Raw genomic sequence first — 23,240 nt, 5'->3', positions numbered from 1 at the left:
GTGTAATATTTTACCAGTAAGTGTAATATTTCTACCAGTAAGTGTAATATTTCTACCAGTTAGTGTAATATTTTACCAGTAAGTGTAATATTTTATCAGTAAGTGTAATATTTCTACCAGTAAGTGTGATATTTCAACTAGTAAGTGTAATATTTTATCAGTAAGTGTAATATTTCTACCAGTAAGTGTAATATTTCTACCAGTAAGTGTAATATTTCTACCAGTAAGTGTAATATTTTACCAGTAAGTGTAATATTTTTACAAGTAAGTGTAATATTTTACCAGTAAGTGTAATATTTCTACCAGTAAGTGTAATATTTCTACCAGTAAGTGTAATATTTTACCAGTAAGTGTAATATTTCTACCAGTAAGTGTAATATTTCTACCAGTAAGTGTAATATTTTATCAGTAAGTGTAAAATTTCTACCAGTAAGTGTAATATTTCTACCAGTAAGTGTAATATTTTACCAGTAAGTGTAATATTTCTACCACTAAGTGTAATATTTCTACCAGTAAGTGTAATATTTCTACCAGTAAGTGTAATATTTTATCAGTAAGTGTAAAATTTTACCAGTAAGTATATTTTGAGACGTTTTTCATAAAATTCCATAAGAAATGAAAACAAATTTAAGGTAATTCTTTAACCTATAACTTAGAGAAAATGCATTTTGATAGATTTTGAAGTCAAATAAAGAGAACAAACTCAAAGTTAGGCCGCCATTATGTTGCGTCCTATTCAATTCACGTTATAAAGTTATTTTCTATATTATGACATCACAATCGATGTCTGACCGGTGCAGCCAATGATAAAACGCTCCAGGTCATATACCGCTAGTGACATATAAAAGAGAACACAATAAGTAACAGATGATTGTTAGGCTGGATATATAGGTGATGCTTAATGGTAATTTTATATGATTGGGAATGTATATATAATGATTTATCGTTCATGGAAATTTGTTTAAAGACACCCCTGTAAAATATGATGTTATGTTTAAACGTGTGTCATTAAACCATTCTCATTTTACAAGGTGACCTAGATATACGGAAATAGTGTCTGTACTCTCGTGTAAAAGTATATCAGTGCATTTGTACTTAACAGGAACACTTACAGGCTTCTATGCCGGTGTCATAAAAATTTTCCACTCCATGTAATACCTATTTGGATGAGTATTTCATTGGGATAAAATTCTATAGGACACCGGTACACAGAGATTGTAAGACATCGGTAGATTTACGTAATTCGCTAACTGTAAGAGTTATGTTCGTGTTGCCTGTATAGAAGATGGGAATAATGTCATGCATTTTTACTGTTAGGTTTAACAGTATAATAAATGATAATCGATGAAAAAACCATTCAGCCTCGTGTATATACAAACACTGAGAGTAGAGAGCTATACTTTTACAGTATTACAGGATGTCTTAATTCTCCGGCATGTATGATTTAATCATGAAGTGTCGTGCTTATTGTTCATATCTCTGTAGATAAGCAATAGTAAGGAAGGTATTGTATTGTGTTATTCTAGCATGTTAAAGACGGATAATAATTCACCAAATTCTTGTCTGATGAATATTTTGTTTCGATGTTCGCCTGTCATGTCAATCCATGCACTGCCGCATAGCCGTATGGAACCGACCTAGTGTTTTTTGTCATATTGCAGTAGTTGAAAGGTCATCGAGTGATGCAGTGAGACACATCAAGCATATTAATCAGATTTGGTTTCCAAAAGATATATGGATATTAATCGCCTTTAAGTTTGGTGGTATACACGGCAAAATTCAGTAATCTAAAGTACGTTTCATATATCTCTCCACTCTGACAACGTTTTGGCACAGATTGTCAGTCAATCGTTGAGATCAATTATCTTCTATCCGCACCTCTCACATTCAAATGAGTCATACCCAGTACAACATATATCCTTCCCTCCCCACTGTGTAGAAATGAATTACGCCTGGACTCTTATTTCTTCATCCCTCACCCCTCCATGTCCAGACAATTTTGACCCCGAATTTTTATCTTTATGAGTAAGTCAGTCATGTGACCTGTCTATAATGCTGCCCTCTAGGCTACCATTTTTCAAAATAATTACATGATTCGAATAATTTTTTTCGGGTCGAAAATATATATGTTACTTCATATATGTTCTTATGCCAAAAGCGTGGCTATTTTTTTCAACGTTGACCAATCAGACTGATGCTTTCTTATCCCACATTCATAGAATAATTATTTATTGACCAATCACAGATTGATGCTTTCTTATCCCACATTCATAGAATAATTATTTATTGACCAATCAGAACCACAGAATCACAACCATTGCATAGTTATTTCAATATTGACCAATCAGTATCATGTTACATTTCGTACATTGAAACCAATCGGTATTTTCAGTTCAATATGCAAATAAATCTGATGTTGATGACGATTTGTTCTGTTTCACTTAGATACCCCACAGTACACTACAATGTACAAAAAATAACAAGAATTAACTGATTATAACAAGTTGTGACGTGGACTTTTCGCTACAATTCAAGCAGTCGTAAACAGTAGATTTCAATGCTGATCAAGAATTTACTTTCTCTGCCTTATTTAATCATCGTTAGAGTAAGATGATTCCTCTAGAAAACAAACAAGTTAAAGAAGAAAAAGTGGTTCTCTGTGTGAAGCTCAGTATTGAAAGGGGAGCGAACTCTGGGTCACCATAACTGGCGTTACTGTATTATTCTTATATTTGGTCTACACAATAATATTTGTCAATGTTAAAATGTTTCTGTTGTTTACAGGTATATATCATGCCATGAACATCGTGGGCCCAGGGGTGGGATTTTTAGTCGGAGGGGCGTTCCTCAAGGTGTACGTGGACTTCGACAAGATTGACACCTCGGAGTAAGTAGCCACGCCCACCTTTTCTTATAGTTTCAAGCACACAATATACATTTGTTTCATCCAAAAATAGGTCACCAAACAGGCATTTCGTAGTAAGACTTGAAATATAAATTATTAACACTTTTAGTAAGCAATCAATTCATGAAAACCTTCAGACTTTATTTATAAATTGTTATAGTATGGAAAACAAACGACATCTACAGGAAAAAAACGACACTAAACACAACACCTTACACTAAACACAGCACACGACACTAAACACAACACATGACACTAAACACAACACATGACACTAAACACAACACCTAGCACTAAACACAACACATGACACTAAACACAACACCTAGCACTAAACACAACACATGACACTAAACACAACACATGACACTAAACACAACACCTAGCACTAAACACAACACATGACACTAAACACAACACATAACACTAAACACAACACATGACACTAAACACAACACATGACACTAAACACAACACCTAGCACTAAACACAACACATGACACTAAACACAACACCTAGCACTAAACACAACACATGACACTAAACACAACACATGACATTTAACACAGCACCTAACACTAAACACAACACCTGGTACTAAACACAACACCTGATACTAAACACAACACCTGACACTTAATACAACACCTGACACTAAACAGAACACCTGGTGCTAAACACAACACCTGACACTAAACACAACACCTGGTACTAAACACAACACCTGACACTGAACACAACACCTGACATTAAACACAACACCTGGTACTAAACACAACACCTGACACTAAACACAACACCTGACACTAAACACAACACCTGACACTAAACACAACACCTAACACTAAACACAACACCTGGTACTAAACACAACACCTGACACTAAACACAACACCTGACACTAAACACAACACCTGGTACTAAACAAAGCACCTGACACTAAACACAACACCTAACACTAAACACAACACCTGACACTAAACACAACACCTGGTACTAAACACAGCACCTGACACTAAACACAACACCTAACACTAAACACAACACCTGACACTAAACACAACACCTGGTACTAATAACACACGACACCATCAATACCACACGATTGTTTGTTAGGTTAATCGTCACGTAAACAGCCAATGTCAATATGCAGGGTATCTTTGTATTAGGATGGCGTCATCTCAGAATAACTCCTTCACCTGAAGCAGACTAAGACTCTAAACAGACCGAGCTGTCGCGGCCACCAAAACACGTGCACATATTGTTGTCGTTTTATCTCTCCTTGCACCTTACGTAGTCTTTGTATATCCAGTATAGACATCACTGCATTAAAACAGATATTACAACATTACTATGTAACAACTTTCTACAGCGTGTATACTGATATGAACGCCATACAGTTTATACTGATATGAACGCCATTCGGTTTATACTGATGTGAACGCCATTCGGTTTATACTGAAATGAACGCCATTCGGTTTATAACACAAGCATAAGTTATTGAGCTGACTGTCGACACGAATATTGAAAACAAAATCCCGTTCTGCCTCCGTTAGGAATTGATTTTACTGTCCGGGTAGAAACCGTGGGTATCGTTGGTCGCCATGACTGCAGTAATGTCAGATGTTTTTATCTTCAGAAAGAGAAAACACTTATACATCGATTAATATGTATCTTTACTGGCTGCAACTCACGTTATAGTAATGTAACAATATAGGATTAGGTAGATGTGTATTATATACAATTACTATGAAGAGATGATGTCCCGAGCGTCCTTATCAATGTCTCTATACATTTATTCCATGACGACTTATATAAGTTTGGTGTTACAGCATCATTGATTCAGTCATTTTGTTGGCATGATTGTCGCCTATTTAATATCACAGACAAAGAGGGGATGAATGAGCTTTCTGTGTTTAGTCAACAGTAGTCGCAGTATCAGTTTATCGCCAGTCCATCCGTCCTACATTCAGTAACGTTATCAATTTATCGTCAGTCCATCCGTCCTACATCCAGTAACAGTATAAATTTATCGTCAGTCCATCCGTCAGTATAAATTTATCGTCAGTCCATCCGTCCTACATCCAATAACAGTATAAATTCATCGTCAGTCTATCCGTCCTACGTCCAGTAACAGTATCAATTTATCGTCAGTCCATCCGTCCTACATTAATTTACAGTATAAATTTATCGTCAGTCTGTCCGCCCTACATCCAGTAACAGTATAAATTTATCGTCAGTCCATCCGTCAGTATAAATTAATGGTCAGTCCATCCGTCTTACATCCAATAACATTATCAATATATCGTCAGTCCATCCATCCTTCATCCAGTTACAGTATCAATTTTTCGTCAGTCCATCCGTCCTACATCCAGATACAGTATCAATTTATCGTCAGTCTGTCCGTCCTATATCCAGCAACAGTATAAATTTATCGTCAGTCTGTCCGTCCTACATCCAGTAACAGTATCAATTTATCGTCAGTCTGTCCATCCGTCCTTTTCCTATCAGTGGTTATCGGTGTATCCGTTTTGGTCCTGTCAGTAGGTTCGGGGAAAGAAATAATTTGATAAGAAACGTGTAGCGTTAGGGACCGAATTGTTTAATTCATAGAAATATTAAATTGTCTTTGTTCTCGTGTAACAGTTCTCAATAGGTTTTCCTGTGTGTCCTCTTTAGAGTTAGATAACAGATATCTGTATCTATGATTCTCACATTCCTCACCTTTACCTATGTCTATTACACCTAAGGCTATGTCACTCACAAACAAGAATTTAATAAGTTTTTACTTACTACAGAAATTAATTATTCATCAATTCATTTATTTACGGGCAGTGACCACGCGATGCATTTAGCAACGGTGTATCAGAAAAAGCGTATACACATCCAAAGAGGAACATTCTCACTGACAAACAAAGTAATTTCCGTATCAACTAGAAACAATATCCAATGACAACAAGGAACAATATCCCCGACATCAGAAAAAACGAAATCGACAGAAAAACCCAATATCCATGACAACAAGGAACAATATCCCCGACATCAGAAAAAACGAAATCGACAGAAAAACCCAATATCCATGACAACAATAAATAATATCCTTTAAACAATTTTTTTGACATTCGTCACAGCCTCCGTAACAATAGGTAGCATTCCTAACATCGACCGACTGCGATGTTTTGTCTCTTTGTTGAACATTAATGTGGCTGACTAAATTCATGATGTAGAATGTTTTCAACGCTCCGACTCCTAGACATATTTATATAATACCTAAAATATATGTATTTCAACCTGCTGTGGTTGTCCTATATTCCACTTACCACTGGTGTGTGTGTGTTTGTGTGTTTAATAAATAAATCATACACTGATAATGCTTCCTGTCGATCAAATAAGTGATTGTTAAAAGATCAATAGACAGCTGATAACTTGGACCGTTCTAATTACCTCCCTCAATCTGCCTCGACTTGAACAATTGTATTTACTTCCCTCAGCCTGCCTCAAACTGAACATTTTAAATTACCTCCCTTCGCCCCACATGGACCATTCCAAATACCTCCCAAAGCTTTCCAGACATTAACCGTTGTGACAATCTCCCCCAGCCCTTATTTGGACAATTCTAAATACCTCCTTTTGACTGTCAGACTTGAACCGTTGTGAAACCTCCTTCACTCTCCAGTTGGGAAGCATTCTGAATATCTCCTTCAGTCTCCAGTGTAGGCATTCTGAATATCTCCTTCAGTCTCCAGTGTAGGCATTCTGAATATCTCCTTCAGTCTCCAGTGTGGGCATTCTGAATATCTCCCTCAACCTCCAGTGTGGGCATTCTGAGTACCTTCCTCAGTCTCCAGTGTGGGCATTCTGAATACCTCCGTCAGCCTCCAATGTGGGCATTCTGAATACCTCCCCCAACCTCCAGTGTGGGCATTCTGAGCACCTCCCTCAGTCTCCAGTGTGGGCATTCTGAATACCTCCGTCAGCCTCCAATGTGGGCATTCTGAATACCTCCGTCAGCCTCCAATGTGGGCATTCTGAATACCTCCCCCAACCTCCAGTGTGGACATTCTGAGCACCTCCCTCAGTTTCCAGTGTGGGCATTCTTAATACCACTTTCAGCCTCCAGTGTGGGCATTCTGAATACCTCCTTCGACCTCCAGTGTGGGCATTCTGAGTACCTTCCTCAGTCTCCAATGTGGGCATTCTGAGTACCTCCCTCTGTCTCCAATGTGGGCATTCTGAGTACCTCCCTCAATCTCCAATGTGGGCATGCTTAATACCACTTTCAGCCTCCAGTGTGGGCATTCTGAGTACCTTCCTCAGCCTCCAATGTGGGCATTCTGAATACCTCTCTCAACTTCCAATGTGGGCATACTGAATACCTCCCTCAGTCTCCAGTGTGGGCATTCTTAATACCACTTTCAGCCTCCAGTTTGGGCATTCTGAATACCTCCTTCAACCTCCAGTGTGGGCATTCTGAGTACCTTCCTCAGTCTCCAGTGTGGGCATTCTGAATACCTCCGTCAGCCTCCAATGTGGGCATTCACGATACCTCCCTCAACCTCCAGTGTGGGCATTCTGAATACCTACGTCAGCCTCCAGTATGGGCATTCTGAATGCCTTCCTCAACATCCATTGTGGGCATTCTGAATACCTCCCTCAGCCTCCAGTGTAGGCATTCTGAATACCTTCCTCAACCTCCAGTGTGGGCATTCTGAATACCTCCCTCAGCCTCCAGTGTGGGCATTCTGAATACCTCCCTCAGTCTTCAGTGTGGGCATTCTGAATACCTCCCTCAACCTCCAGTGAGATCAATCAGAATACCTCATTCAGCCTCCAGTGTGGCCATTCTGAATACCTCCCTCAACCTCCAGTGTAGGCATCCTGAATACCTCCTCAGCCTCCATTGTAGGCATTCTGAATACCTCCTTCAACCTCCAGTGTGGGCATTCTGAATACCTTCCTCAGGCTCCAGTGTAGGCATTCTGAATACCTCCCTCAACCTCCAATGTGGGCATTCTGAGTACCTCCCTCAGTCACCAGTGTGGGCATTCTGAATACCTCCCTCAGCCTCCAGTGTGGGTATTCTGGATACTTTCCTCATCCTCCAGTGTAGGCATTCTGAATACCTCCCTCAACCTCCAGTGTGGGCATTCTGGATACCTTCCTCATCCTCCAGTGTAGGCATTCTGAATACCTCCCTCAAACTCCAGTGTGGCCATTCTGGATACCTCAATCAGCCTCCAGTGTGGGCATTCTGAATACCTCCCTCAGTCTTCAGTGTGGGCATTCTGAATACCTCCCTCAGCCTCAAGTGAGGGTATTCTGAATACCTATGTCAGCCTCCAGTATGGGCATTCTGAATGCCCTCCTCAACATCCATTATGGGAATTCTGAATACCTCCCTCAGCCTCCAGTGTGGGCATTCTGGATACCTTCCTCATTCTCCAGTGCAGGCATTCTGAATACCTTCCTCAACCTGCAGTGTGGGCATTCTGAATACCTACGTCAGCCTCCAGTGTGGGCATTCTGAATACCTCCCTAAGCCTCCAGTGTGGGCATTCTGGATACCTTCCTCATCCTCCAGTGCAGGCATTCTGAATACCTTCCTCAACCTCCAGTGTGGGCATTCTGGATACCTCCGTCAGCCTCCAGTGTGGGCATTCTGAATACCTCCCTCAGTCTTCAGTGTGGGCATTCTGAATACCTCCCTCTACCTCCAGTGAGGGCATTCTGAATACCTCCCTCAGTTTTCAGTGTGGGCATTCTGAATACCTCTGTCAGCCTCCAGTGTGGGCATTCTGAATCACTCTGTCAGCCTCCAGTGTGGGCATTCTGAATACCTCTGTCAGCCTCCATTGTGGGCATTCTGAATACTTCCGTCAGCCTCCAGTGTGGGCATTCTGGATACCTCCCTCATCCTCCAGTGTAGGCATTCTGAATACCTCTGTCAGCCTCCAGTGTAGGCATTCTGAATACCTTCCTCATCCTCCAGTGTGGGCATTCTGAATACCTCTGTCAGCCTCCAGTGTGGGCATTCTGAATACTTCCGTCAGCCTCCATTGTGGGCATTTTGGATACCTCCCTCATCCTCCAGTATAGGCATTCTGAATAGCTCTGTCAGCCTCCAGTGTAGGCATTCTGAATACCTCTGTCAGCCTCCAGTGTAGGCATTCTGAATACCTTCCTCAGCCTCCAGTGTGGGCATTCTGAATACCTCTGTCAGCCTCCGATGTGGGCATTCTGAATACTTCCGTCAGCCTCCAGTGTGGGCATTCTGGATACCTCCCTCATCCTCCAGTGTAGGCATTCTGAATACCTCTGTCAGCCTCCAGTGTAGGCATTCTGAATACCTCTGTCAGCCTCCAGTGTAGGCATTCTGAATACCTTCCTCAGCCTCCCATGTGGACATTCTGAATACCTCCCTCAGTTTTCAGTGTGGGCATTCTGAATACCTCCCTCAACCTCCAGTGAGGGTATTCTGAATACCTCCCTCAGTCTTCAGTGTGGGCATTCTGAATACCTCTGTCAGCCTCCAGTGTGGGCTTTCTGAATACCTCTGTCAGCCTCCAGTGTGGGCATTCTGGATACCTCCCTCATCCTCCAGTGTAGGCATTCTGAATACCTCTGTCAGCCTCCAGTGTAGGCATTCTGAATACCTTCCTCATCCTCCAGTGTAGGCATTCTGAATACCTCTGTCAGCCTCCAGTGTGGGCATTCTGAATACCTCCCTCAACCTCCAGTGAGGGTATTCTGAATACCTCCCTCAGTCTTCAGTGTGGGCATTCTGAATACCTCTGTCAGCCTCCAGTGTGGGCTTTCTGAATACCTCTGTCAGCCTCCAGTGTGGGCATTCTGGATACCTCCCTCATCCTCCAGTGTAGGCATTCTGAATACCTCTGTCAGCCTCCAGTGTAGGCATTCTGAATACCTTCCTCATCCTCCAGTGTAGGCATTCTGAATACCTCTGTCAGCCTCCAGTGTGGGCATTCTGGATACCTCCCTCATCCTCCAGTGTAGGCATTCTGAATACCTCTGTCAGCCTCCAGTGTAGGCATTCTGAATACCTTCCTCAGTCTTCATTGTCACTAACAGGATGTTGACGTAAATTATTTATTGATTATTTAGACAAAACCCTGCGGGGTAGAATAAAGTAGCGATAGATCTTTTTGCTCTAGGTGTTGCAATGGCTGGTATTCACTAAGACAGTCGGGGTTCTAATCCATAAAACATAGTGTACTTTAAACTATCAGGTTTCCCTTCCTGACTGTATTTTGTTGGAACAAGAAATGTGCTTGATGCAATTTGTATCAGAATTCTACAATACGGTAATATAGATTCAGCAGTAGATTCATTTTTATTCCATGAAGAGATACATGTAGCTACAGATACTGACATCAGTTGACAATATCTTATTTCATAAAGAGATACATGTAGCTACAGGTACTGACATCTGTTGACAGTATCTTATTTCATAAAGAGATACATGTAGCTACAGATACTGACATCAGTTGACAGTATCTTATTTCATAAAGTGATACATGTAGCTACAGATACTGACATCAGTTGACAGTATCTTATTTCATAAAGAGATACATGTAGCTACAGATACTGACATCTGTTGACAGTATCTTATTTCATAAAGAGATTCATGTAGCTACAGATACTGACATCAGTTGACAGTATCTTATTTCATAAAGAGATTCATGTAGCTACAGATACTGACATCAGTTGACAGTATCTTATTTCATAAAGAGATTCATGTAGCTACAGATACTGACATCTGTTGACAGTATCTTATTTCATAAAGAGATTCATGTAGCTACAGATACTGACATCAGTTGACAGTCATAAATGTGATGACACAAAAAACAATTGACCTCTATTGAATTATGACTCTAAAAAATGCAGTCAGATTTCTTGCATTCCTTTTGGAGAAGTAGTGTTGACCCAAGAAACGTAAGGGTTACAAATCACGTCTAAAAAAACATTTTAGCGTGAAATCGCTTTTGTCTTATTTTGTTTTAATCTCTATTATCACGTGATGTACTTATCAGCGTTTGGAGGCGGGACGTAAAAATAAAACACCAACAAGTCAATATAATCATAATTAAAATCCATAGTCAATAAAACTTGGACAAACTAAGACCAGGTGTCCCGGAATAGTAAGCGTCTTATGCTTTATCGACGACACCCGCCATATCAAACATCTCAAAAACAGACATGCCAATGAAGTCTTAATTCGAATTCAAATTCGATGACACTGGAGCAACAAATGAACAAAAGAAAGATTTACCCAAAAAGGATTTACGGAAATAAGACCTTGCGTTTCGAAAAGGTCAGCGTTTTTCTGTTTCATCGACGACATCGCTATGTAATACCTGGTCATCGTGCCCGCTGCTGTTGTACATTTCCATTCCTATATTGAAATCAAACTTTGTTTATCTTGGTTAAAGCTTCATTGCCGTGATCTTTTTCTTTTATTTTTCTGTAAAAATAAAAGATCGATAATTAATTTGATTAGAGCTGCAGGTTCAGGGGCTCGTTAGATCCATACAACCTTACATCACTGACAACACATTTTTTTCTGTTTTCAGATTGAAGTTTGATCAAACACTTTCCGACAAAAATATGATCGGAAATTTGTTTCCTATTTTCAGAGTGAACGCCAATCCTAACAGCTCACAGTATGTTGGTGCGTGGTGGATTGGTTACCTGATAGGCGGGGTACTTGCTATCATTGTGTCCATCCCACTGGCGGGTTTTCCTAAATCTTTACCTGGTAAGTATGTACTGCCCAGTTTATTATCGGACAAATGCCTGCTAAACCTCAGTAGGTCACTCAAGTTACAGAGAATAACGACATTTAGCATCCGAGTGATATTCCATGAATGCCCATTAACGTGGAACAGATATTGTGGTCTCATTTATACTCGCCTTTGTAAGTGTAAAATCATAAATCTTTATCAACAACTCAGCGTAATACAAATATTTTACAAAAGACACACAAGTGAATAACATCATAGTAGAGTCGAATAAAGACTTACACTGTTCTGTGTCAGTCATGGACTCGTCAGCGATGTTAAGGACTTCAAATTTGAGACCTAGAAAGCGACCTAACAAATCAAGACCAAACTTATGTACAGTTAATATCATGATTATAAAAGATATGTAATACACGGTAGAATACTGGCATTTGGTTCAAAAACAGAACGTTCATTTCACAAATGGGAAAATGAACTCCGTATATCCTTTAGTGCTACGCCACTAAAAAAACATGTTTTCGTTTTTCTGTAGAAACCCCAGGAAGGTAGCTAACCCAACACAATCCCCTGTCCCCCCCTACCCCTACCCCCCCCCCCCCCCCCCCCCCCCGTTACACCCCCCACCCACCCACCCAACCCCCCGCGCCATCATAGCGTCTCTAGCCAATGTTGTTGGGGAAAATGGTCTGAAGCCCATTCTTGATTGCACTCTGTACAGTAAGCTTCAGAGACACTATAAAATATCTCGTATTTAGTTTGTGTGAACCTATATATATATATCTATTCTCGTTTTGATCAAAGTACACAAGTCTTCAGTATATGAGTTCATAAATACCAGTGTCCGATGGTCACGGTTTGATGATTCAGATTCAGCGAAATTTAAACATGAAAAGGACAAAGAAGTGTATGCCAATGGAGAGACGGAAGAAAACACAGAAAGCAGTACCAAAGGGAAAAAGATGGATTTAAGGAATCTCCGACAGTCTCTGAAAATCCTCTTCCTGAACCCCATGTATGTGTGCATGTTATTCGTCACAATCACCAGTGGTACGTATACTGTGACGTCATGCTGATTATAAGCATCTTTATGAAGTCATAATTATGCATAATTAGAGAGGTAAATGTATAATATATTTAAGGCCTAGTCATTCCATTAGTAAAAATATGGCGATATTGGCGAGTTTACAAGTTGTGTACGAGCCTTTTTTCAGAATGCGCGGTTACAAGTTGTGTACGGGACTTTTTCAGAAGGCGTGGTTACAAGTTGTGTACGGGCCTTTTTCAGAATGCGTGGTTACAAGTTGTGTACGGGCCTTTTTCAGAATGCGTGGTTACAAGTTGTGTAGGGGCCTTTTTCAGAATGCGCGGTTACAAGTTGTGTACGGGCCTTTTTCAGAAGGTATGGTTACAAGTTGTGTACGGGCCTTTTTCAGAATGCGTGGTTACAAGTTGTGTACGGGCCTTTTTCAGAAGGCGCGGTTACAAGTTGTGTACGGGCCTTTTTCAGAAGGTGTGCTTGTAAGTTGTGTACTGGACTTTTTCAGAATGCGTGGTTACAAGTTGTGTACGGGCCTTTTTCAGAAGGCGCGGTTACAAGTTGTGTACTGGCCTTTTTCAGAAGGTGTGCTTGTAAGTTGTGTACTGGACTTTTTCAGAATGCGCGGTTACAAGTTGTGTACGAGCCTTTTTCAGAATGCGTGGTTACAAGTCGTGTACTGGACTTTTTCAGAATGCGCGGTTACAAGTTGTGTACGGGCCTTTTTCAGAATGCGTGGTTACAAGTTGTGTACTGGACTTTTTCAGAATGCGCGGTTACAAGATGTGTACGGACCTTTTTCAGAAGGTGTGGTTACAAGTTGTGTACGGGCGTTTTTCAGAAGGTGTGGTTACAAGTTGTGTACGGCCTTTTTCAGAATGCGTGGTTACAAGTTGTGTACGGGCCTTTTCAGAATGCGCGGTTACAAGTTTTGAACGGGACTCTTTCAGAAGTTGTGGTTACAAGTTTTGTACGGAACTTTTTCAGAAGGCGTGGTTACAAGTTTTGTACGGAACTTTTTCAGAAGTTGTGGTTACAAGTTGTGTACGGGACTTTTTCAGAAGTTGTGGTTACAAGTTTTGTACGGAACTTTTTCAGAAGTTGTGGTTACAAGTTTTGTACGGAACTTTTTCAGAAGGCGTGGTTACAAGTTGTGGATTAACCCTTTTTGGAAGGCTTGGTCACAACAGTTAATATTCTTTGGTGCAAGATTTGCTTTTGCTTCACGAATTTATGTTTTCCTTTCGTTTCAGATTCAAAACTTTATATCAGTCATGCAAAATAATATCATTTTATATATTCTCTCATCTTTAAAAGTATTTTTGTACATGTATTGGCACGCAGAGCATGAGAAATATAATTGATAACGAAATCCCATGTTGTAAATACCATCTTTGACAAAGACTACCTTTAACTTTACAAACGGATGACACTGACACGTCTCAAGGTACATTTACCATATGAAAAGCAAAATGGTTGCAACGTGTGAGATGAGGGTTCATCTTAATATATCATTTAATGTAGGGATCATATGAACATGTTATCAATGGAAATAGGGGGTTTATCACGGAGTCGTCTCAAAATGTTACTGAATTTTTCTTTGGATAGTTTACACAACCTGTACATTGTACCTCCGTTAAGTATGTCTGTCTTTTCCAGGTTTTCTGTTAGCTGGTTTCGCCACATTTTTACCCAAATTCTTTGAAATCCAGTTTGGATTATCATCGTCGGCAGCAGCTCTCTACGTCGGTAAGCTTAATCCTGTCATTTTATAAAAGGAAAGGAAATGTTAATCGGAATGTATCATTAAAACTAATTGCTATTAACGTAAGTGTGATTGTGTTGTTTTATAAAGGCGTTTTTACTGGGCTGCTGCACCTACCTGTATAAAATTTTCTTTTTCTTTTGATCACTCTGGATTTTTCTCTGTCGCCACATCGGCTTAAAAATTTAGGCCTTTAACATCACTGACGAGTCCTTGAAGGACGAAATAGCTGTATGATGTAGCATCACTGACGAGTCCTTGAAGGACAAACTAGCTGTATGATGTAACATCCCTTATAAGTCCTAGGAGGACGAAATAGCTGTATGATATAGCATCACTGACGAGACCTAGAAGGACGAAATAGCTGTATGATGTAGCATCACTGACGAGTCCTAGAAGGACAAACAGCTGTATGATGTAGCATCACTGACGAGTCCTAGAAGGACGGGACAGCTGTATGATGTAAAATCACTGACGAGTCCTAGAAGGACAGAACAGCTGTATGATGTAACATCACTGACGAGTCCTAGAAGGACGAAACAACTGTATAATGTAACATCACTGACGAGTCCTAGAAGGACGAAACAGCTGTATGATGTAGCATCACTGACGAGTCCTAGAAGGACGAAACAGCTGTATGGTGTAACATCACTGACGAGTCCTAGAAGGACAAAACAGGTGTATGATGTAACATCACTGACGAGTCCTAGAAGGACCAAACAACTGTATGATGTAGCATTACTGACGAGTCCTAGAAGGACGAAACAGCTGTATGACGTAACATCACTGACGAGTCCTAGAAGGACCAAACAACTGTATGATGTAACATCACTGACGAGTCCTAGAAGGACCAAACAGCTGTATGATGTAACATCACTGACGAGTCCTAGAAGGACGAAACAGCTGTATGATACAGTTTATTTCATTGTTTGGCCCTACTGTATCTAACTCTAAATCATTATGTGTCTTTTGTACAATATTTGCACAATACGTCTACATTTATAAAAGAAACAATAAGTACAATTTACACAGTGATTTCTAACAATATATCATTGCTTCTAAACGTACAAATGCTACAATGAAAGAATACATCACATAAACGTACTATAATCAGTTGTAAAGATATTGTCCGAGAAACTATAGAAAATACATATGACAGGTGACTTTAAGGTAAAGGGTGTTACCATTTCAACATCTGACTACCCCATGTTTTACCGATTCCAGTAAATACGTTTAGCAGATTAAACCAATGACATGTTACAGACATTACAGACATGTGTCCTTAAGGTAGAATCAGCCCAGCTCATACTAGAAAATCAGATCGGATTTCTCATACACACAGATTTAAGCACATACTAACAAAAATTCTAAACGGAGGTGGATGTTTTTATTCCTTGTAACAGGTGCTTCAGCTATATGTGCCGGAGCGGGAGGAACATTTCTAGGGGGATATATAGTGGAGAGATTCAACCTACAAATCCGAGGAATCCTAAAACTCAGTTTAGTGCTACTCGGAATGGCTTTGCTTTCTTCGCTCATTTTTATAGCCAATTGCTCCAGAGTGCCTTTCGCTGGCATTAATGTAGCATATGGAGATTTAACAAAAAGGTTTGTATGTATCGGTATCAACAAAACAATACCGACACATCAGTAAAATCAATTCAAATCCATATTCAGTAAAACTAGTGAAAAAATTGAACGGAAGAAAGTTTTCACCGAACTCCTGCAAAATTACATGGGGGTAAGATTCATCGACAACACCTGCCATTTGAAATTTTGGTCAATCCAAATAAATGATGTCATGTTTCCAAAATAAGAACAAGGGTATACAACAACGGCACTACATGTATTACTAATGAGAATTCAACATGTCCAACTTTACATCTTATTGATTGATTTTGATGCGAATTTACTGACGGTATTACTTTTGTTGTTTTCATTTTGGAGGAAAAGTTTAAAACAAATATAGAAATCGAGAAATAGCAATTTGGAACAAAAAATATCAAAATTACTCCCATAAAATTGTGAGAATTGACAAGTAAATGTTTTATAGTTGATGAAATGTTAAAATGTGTTACCTAAAATATATGATGATGTGTGTTGTTACTAGTGATACATAAACATTATTATTGTGTCGACAGTACTATCGTGTTCTCGGGGACGTTTAGGAACGACAGTTGTCACGGTACCTGTAACTGTGTTAGGGACAATTTGAATCCTGTCTGTGGCAAAGACGGAATCACCTACTTCTCACCCTGCTTCGCCGGATGTACAGTTGTGTCCCAATATACGGAACCCTGGGTAATGAAACTCTTTTCCGGTTTTGAAAACTTCTAATGCTAAGTGTTGATGATAAATCTTTTGTGCGTGTGACAATTTAGATAGTGGTATTTGTGTTCTGGTGGCATTTCCAATAAAATACATTATGTCGTTGTCACGCGAGCAAAATTTCTGAAGTACAGATGAACCGAGGTGTACATAGTGTATACCGCCCTTGGATATCGAAATTGTGTGAAGACATAAAGATTATAACATGGAAGCTGAATAGCTTTTCTAAAATATAGAGTTGTTTTGTGAAATGTACAGCTGAAAAGCTATTCTTGCTCAAGTTCGCACTGTTTGAGTTGTTGAATTTTCGATTCCAATAATCGCGATTGACAGAAAAATAGTTCATCACATGTAAACAGTGTAACACATAAAGATATCGTGAGGCAAAGATCGTCAGAATTTAAATCTGTTCTCAATCTTTATTGATTTTTTGTTTGTTTGTTTGAAGGAGTTTTATAACTGTAGCTGTGTGGGTAACGTTGCGGGGAGTGTTGACGCTACGTTAGGCACGTGCGAAAGCTCGTGTCATTACCTTCCTGTTTACGTCGTTTTTATCGTACTCAACATGTTCTTCTCCTTCTGTATGACGATGCCTTCCCTCACTGCTTCCCTCAGGTACGTATGACGTCATACAGCTGTGACGTCAATCTATCTCTATTGCATATTTTAGAATATTTTCTTCAGGCTGGTAATGTTAATAGATTAGTACATGACCATTAGATAAACGTCGCCTCATTGACTACATAACATTGTTACCTTTTTTATATATATATATCTTTAATCTGTTTACCATTTCGTCACACTCGACCTCAGTGTACAAAGGATTTTGTTATACTTTACTTATCTATTCTTTATAATTTTCTATAGTGAATTAAGTGTGAAATTCCAGATGTTTTTGCTTAGAACCATGGTTACCGGTCAACATCTCGATGTTGACTGCTTACGTCACAGCCCGTTACTCTTCGGTACTTCCCGGTCGTTTCTTTGCTGTAATTTTGTTGGTGTTTTGCTTAGCTATTTAGCTATAAACCCATAAACAGGTAGTGTGACTTCACTGAACATAAAGCGAGAGATAGACAACATAGTATCCAAATTAATTGGGGCAAATAGTATTACAAGGAAATTTTATGTTTAATACTGAACGGGTTAAAAAAAAATCCGTTCATTATTTATTTCTTTAGCTTTCGTCCCTTATTTTCTTTAGGTCATCTTCCTCCTTTTTTAAAAATAATTTGTAATGTGAATATTATAAGCGAGTGTGTGTAATTCTGGTGTAAGTGATATGAAGTAAGAGAGTCTTCCTGTTGTATGTTATATCGGCGTATCTTTTTCTGGGAATAAAAGAATTGTTAAACAGTAAGAAACAACAACAAGATCCCATGACGGTTGATTATGCTGTCTTATTCAGAAATAGAAACTGTCCCAATTCTAGTTCGAACCACGCACCCCTGATCTGGAGAACCACACACCTCTGGTCATAACCAGTAGTTGTTATAGCGCGAGTTGAGAGTGTCAGACTATATCATATAACTAGAAATTTTTAAAGCATTCAACACAAAAGGCGGTCGTTTCCAGAGCTAACTATCAAAACTGTAGACACGCGAGTTTTATTTGTATATTACACACCAGTTTTTTACTTCCCACTTGGGACCATTTCTAATCGTGCATGACAGAAATCAATTATGTTGGTCTTTCGAGTTATTGCAATTAAACACGATAGTACTTGATGGAATGGCCTGTTAATGTTCTTCAATTCTTTCAAGTCACTCAGTTTCTGCTTTTCATTCTGTAACAATCGAACCCCAGGATAAACAGATATGGATGAATTCAATGTTCTGATTTCCGAAATGTTATAAATACAAAACACGATGCTATTGGAAATGTTTCGATCCCATTAAACCATTACAAAGTAGGACGTCTTTCTGATGTCTGAGGATATGTTTGATAGGAATATTTTTAATGGAACTCGAAGCGGACTACCAGTGAACAATTGAGTTCCGATCTATGAAACATATTTATATTATCTGGAATTTTATTCATAACCATGAATTTTAACATTTCATCACATGTACTAACATATTTTTGAAATTGTCAATACAACAAAGTGCGGATGGACATTGAAACTATAGTGTTCATGTAGTGACATAGTGTTGTGCGTCCCACATATTCTCGCTAATTGTACTGTTTTAGATTTAAACAAAAAAACTTGAGTAAGTTTCTGTAAAAATCAAATGTTTTCCAGTTATCAATAGTTAAATATTTTGGCTTGTTTCCGAAAATAAAACAATTTTGTGATTGATAGTTCAGTTCGAATTCGATGTTGTGTGTTTGAAATATTTTGTTTATTAATAGATTTTTTACATGATTGTCATATTACTTAAGTGGTACAGTTATCAAATCACTTCTTTTTTTCCATTTTGTAAAGAATTCAACATGTTTGCGTTTTTAGTTTGTGAAGAAATTTAAAAAAAAAAGTTTACATTTTCAATTTGTAAAGAGATTTTTTAAAAAAAAGTTTACGTTTTTAGTTTGTAAAGAGATTTATAAAAAAAATTTACATTTTCAATTTGTAAAGAGATTTCTTTAAAAAAAAGTTTACGTTTTGAATTTGTAAAGCGATTTCAATAAAAACTAACACTTCGTATTTCCGATGTAGATAGTTACTGTGTTAGTAAGATAATGACAATGTAGTGTTTTCTTTGTCATTTTTAACCTATTGTGTTTGTATGTCGCAGTTGATTCGATATTCTATGGCCTGTTGCCAATATTACAATTTTCATACATGATGTCGGCAGCTGACGGTGTTTCGTGAGATGCAGACTAAAGCTTATTGGGTAGTTTTACGGTCGTCATACAGACCGAATTTTGGAATATTCTATTTCTTTGTTTAACTCGTTCTCATTTGGAAACGTGGTATTGCTGTATTGGATTGGTTAAGATTTACGTAGCAGGTATCGTATGTCTCCTTGTAAATCTTACTTTTGTTTTTATTTGCCCTAGATTCAATGAATTTAGATTTGCACTGGATTTAGTTGACATGTCGATATTTTCTTTGTTGTTTAATTCAGTTCCTCTATATCAATACAGAGATGGGATAATAAATAGTTACCATGACAACAGACGACACTTCTATCAATACTCATTGTGTTTACTTTCAGATGCATACCGACGAGACAACGGACATTCGGTCTCGGTATACAGTGGGTAGTAGCCAAGTGTTTAGGTAGGTATACCGTTGTCTTTTTCATCATACATTATACTGTTTAATTTTATTAATTTTATCATAGTACAGCTTCATAACCCGTGCATAGGAAAAATATTTCTCATTTCTGCTGTCCCAGTACCTGTCGAAAGAGGCGACTAATGTGGAGCATAATTACAGGTCGAAAATGTTTTCTCCTTTTTTCGGACATCGGAGAGTCCAGGAATAGAGCCTGCTGTATTTCACAACATGATCGCGGGGGTAAGGTCGGGGGATGAAGGGATACTTAAAGTGAATTTTCAAAGAATCCAGAAGTTTCCTTGCCAGCTACCGAGTGGTTTACCCAAGATAACCTGCTCCCCATTACAATCGCAGAACTTGGCGCACTAGTTATATTCCTTGTCTGCTTGCCTCTCCATTTTTTGTGATAGAGAGGGCACCTGTCCTCTTATGACTAGCTTAATGATGACGCCAGACTTTATAAAACAAAACATCTATGTACTGTTTTGAATGATACAATCCCGACTCCTTTTTTGTGTTAGTTCCGTTGTGTCAATTTACCACTTTCTCTTCATTTGATTAAAATAATGACCGTGTTGACGTAGGATCTGTGATATCAGCTAGAGTTTTATTATTATATTCATCAGTTGAGGATCAAAGTAACAGTTACTCGAAAGCTTACAATTTAGTTGAGGATAATTGATTGCCTAAAGCTTATAGATAATGTTTGTGCCGTTCAGGAATAGTGATAATACTAATTTTGATTTTTAATTTCGTTTTATTGTTTATATGAGAGGTTTTGTGTGGTTGGGGAGTGACTTTTGCCAGCGGTTACTTATACCTTGTGCGTCACGTATTTCAAAGTTGCAAATTTCTATTTTTTTCCAACGACCATTGCAGTTCCTAATTCTGGTAATATCTCAGTTTTTGAAGTTAAAGGAAGAATTTGCCGAGACGGGAAAACATTACGTAATCTGTTCTCGATGGATATAACTATTTCATGTTTAACAAATCTTAACTTTGCATAAAGTGTAATTCAGTGTTTATTCAATATAGATATATGATCTTAATCAAGACACGGTAGCAAGAAACCTAACGGTCACATTACACTGACTACAAGGACACTTTTAAAGTGTCATCATACTGAAATGTCATACCCTGGAGAAGGAAGCAAGACAACCCGCCTGATCACCTTAAACTTACTACAGGGACACTTTTATAGTGTCGTCATACTGAAATGTTCTACCCTGGAGAAGGAAGCATGACAGACCGCCCGATCACATTGTACTTACTACAGGGACACTTTTATAGTGTCGTCAAACCTGGGCATGTTAGGATGACACATGAACCGATCACATCAAACTGATTAACATATCAGTCGTTAAAGTTGTACGTTCCATATAATACTGAGCTACAAGAAGAATGCAAGAAGAAACTTTTCACAAATATTTTGTAGTATATTCATAAGGTTAGCCAGGTCTAAGTCGTTAGAATGTCACGGTTTGCGGATAGAATCCATTGCCTCCCTGACTTAGGCGTCTTTCGCTCAACACTTAGGCCTAAAGGGAGGCCGTGTCATGACTCAACGGTGACATCAGCAAGAGAGAACGCGTAAAGATTCCATGTTTAATCACGACTGCTGATATCAGTAGGTACAATTCTAACGCCCTGGAACGATGTAAACCATCAGTATAAAATTTTATACAATTCAATGTCATCATTTTTTAAAATTTCTGATAAAAGCGAAGCTCTTTAGAGGTCAAAGACGCAGAAGTGAAAGTCTATACCGTTAGAAGTTCGTATACAAAAAAAAAAAAATCCAACTGAAAAAAACTCTTTTTAGGACGTGAAAAACATATAGACATAGGGACTTTGTACTACCCGAATTTAACGTTAATAGAAAGTACTGTATCAACAGGTTCGCTTTCCTAAAGTCGTTTAACCTACTTTTAATTCTTATTGACATAAAGATGATTTTACACGAATGGAATTGGCACGAATTAGAATGTTTTTATTCCTCGAAGTACCCGGCGTGGAACGCCAACCAGTGCCATGACGTCACAGTATATACACAAGAACACAAAACGTCAACGTCACAATTACTGCTCGACTGATCACTTGCTGTCGCGCGTAAAATTATCTTCATATTGATAACTTTCCAACATTTCTGTGTATTTCAATTTGTCTTGACATTTTCTTCAAATGAATATCATTGTGGTTTATAAGCTTAACTCTTTCCAGGCACTGCCTAACTCATAGTACATTTGAATTCATGTGTACATTCATGAATATTTTTCGGCTAAAGTTGATTTACCAACATTCGAATTCTATTTTCAGGATTTATTCCTGGACCAATCCTTTTCGGGAAGCTGATAGACATGGCCTGCGTGTACTGGCAGGATGATTGTGGAGATGAGGGCTCCTGTATTCTCTACGATAATGAGAAACTCAGCTACCATTTCCTTGCTATCACCGTAGTGGGGAAAGCATTGTCCCTTCTTTTCCTCCTTTTTGCATTACTTGTATACAAGTCATCTTCTGATAGTGAGAATGAAAACGTTAAGGGCAAATTTGCCGACGACGGAAGTGAGTTCAATAGCACACCGGATATAGATTCACGTAATATAAACGGTGTTCAAATGAGACGATTGACGGAGAGGGAAATTTTCAATTATACGGAAAATGTTGTTGATGTTAATGAATGTACTGAATCAACACACCCGGAAGTGTTAGGAAATGTGGATGTGATAAAAGATAGTTTGACGATTAGTGTAGCTGATGATAATTCCAATAGTACAAATTTTGAAAGTGAGAATTTGGGCAACGGAAGTAAATGTAGTGAAAACGATGAACGTGAAAAAGAAATTGTCGATGAAACTCGGTCATTTAACAAAAGCGAAAATGGAGATATAGATACAAAAGCGGACGGAATTATGCCAACACAAAATGGTATACTAATGAATAATTTCTTTGAAAGAGACGAAAGTTCGAAAGAAGATGTTGGATACCAGTCACAGGAAAGTGACAAATCTGACGAAGTTTCGTTAGAGACAAATCGAGAATCAGGGTCGATACAAGGAAAAGATGAAACCGACGATGATTCTGATGATGATCGCGGAAGAAAAATAAGAAGAGAAGCAACGATGAATATAGAAGACATGTGCGATACTGAGGATTTTTTTAAGAAATATAAAAATGTTGACGTCACCAATAAAACTGACCTTTGTGATGTTGAAGTAGTATGA

General features: G+C 38.7%; 1 protein-coding gene across 1 annotated transcript in view; it reads left to right on the top strand.

Annotated features, from left to right (window-relative positions):
* Positions 1 to 23,240, top strand: part of LOC132558172 (solute carrier organic anion transporter family member 4A1-like) — a 43,809-nt gene extending 20,569 nt beyond the window's left edge. The window contains exons 3-11 of the mRNA XM_060222705.1: positions 2,785 to 2,887; positions 11,560 to 11,681; positions 12,532 to 12,711; positions 14,360 to 14,449; positions 15,869 to 16,073; positions 16,607 to 16,766; positions 17,242 to 17,408; positions 19,952 to 20,016; positions 22,333 to 23,240. Coding sequence (XP_060078688.1) covers positions 2,785 to 2,887; positions 11,560 to 11,681; positions 12,532 to 12,711; positions 14,360 to 14,449; positions 15,869 to 16,073; positions 16,607 to 16,766; positions 17,242 to 17,408; positions 19,952 to 20,016; positions 22,333 to 23,240 — 2,000 coding nt within the window. The remainder of the gene's footprint in view (positions 1 to 2,784; positions 2,888 to 11,559; positions 11,682 to 12,531; positions 12,712 to 14,359; positions 14,450 to 15,868; positions 16,074 to 16,606; positions 16,767 to 17,241; positions 17,409 to 19,951; positions 20,017 to 22,332) is intronic.

This window comes from Ylistrum balloti, unplaced genomic scaffold, assembly GCF_031769215.1.
Source record: "Ylistrum balloti isolate Yb309-2 unplaced genomic scaffold, AGI_CSIRO_Ybal_v1 Utg370766, whole genome shotgun sequence".
NCBI lineage: Eukaryota > Metazoa > Mollusca > Bivalvia > Pectinida > Pectinidae > Ylistrum > Ylistrum balloti.
The sequence above is the reverse complement of the archived record's forward strand: the minus strand, read 5'-3'. Positions and strand labels throughout refer to the sequence as shown.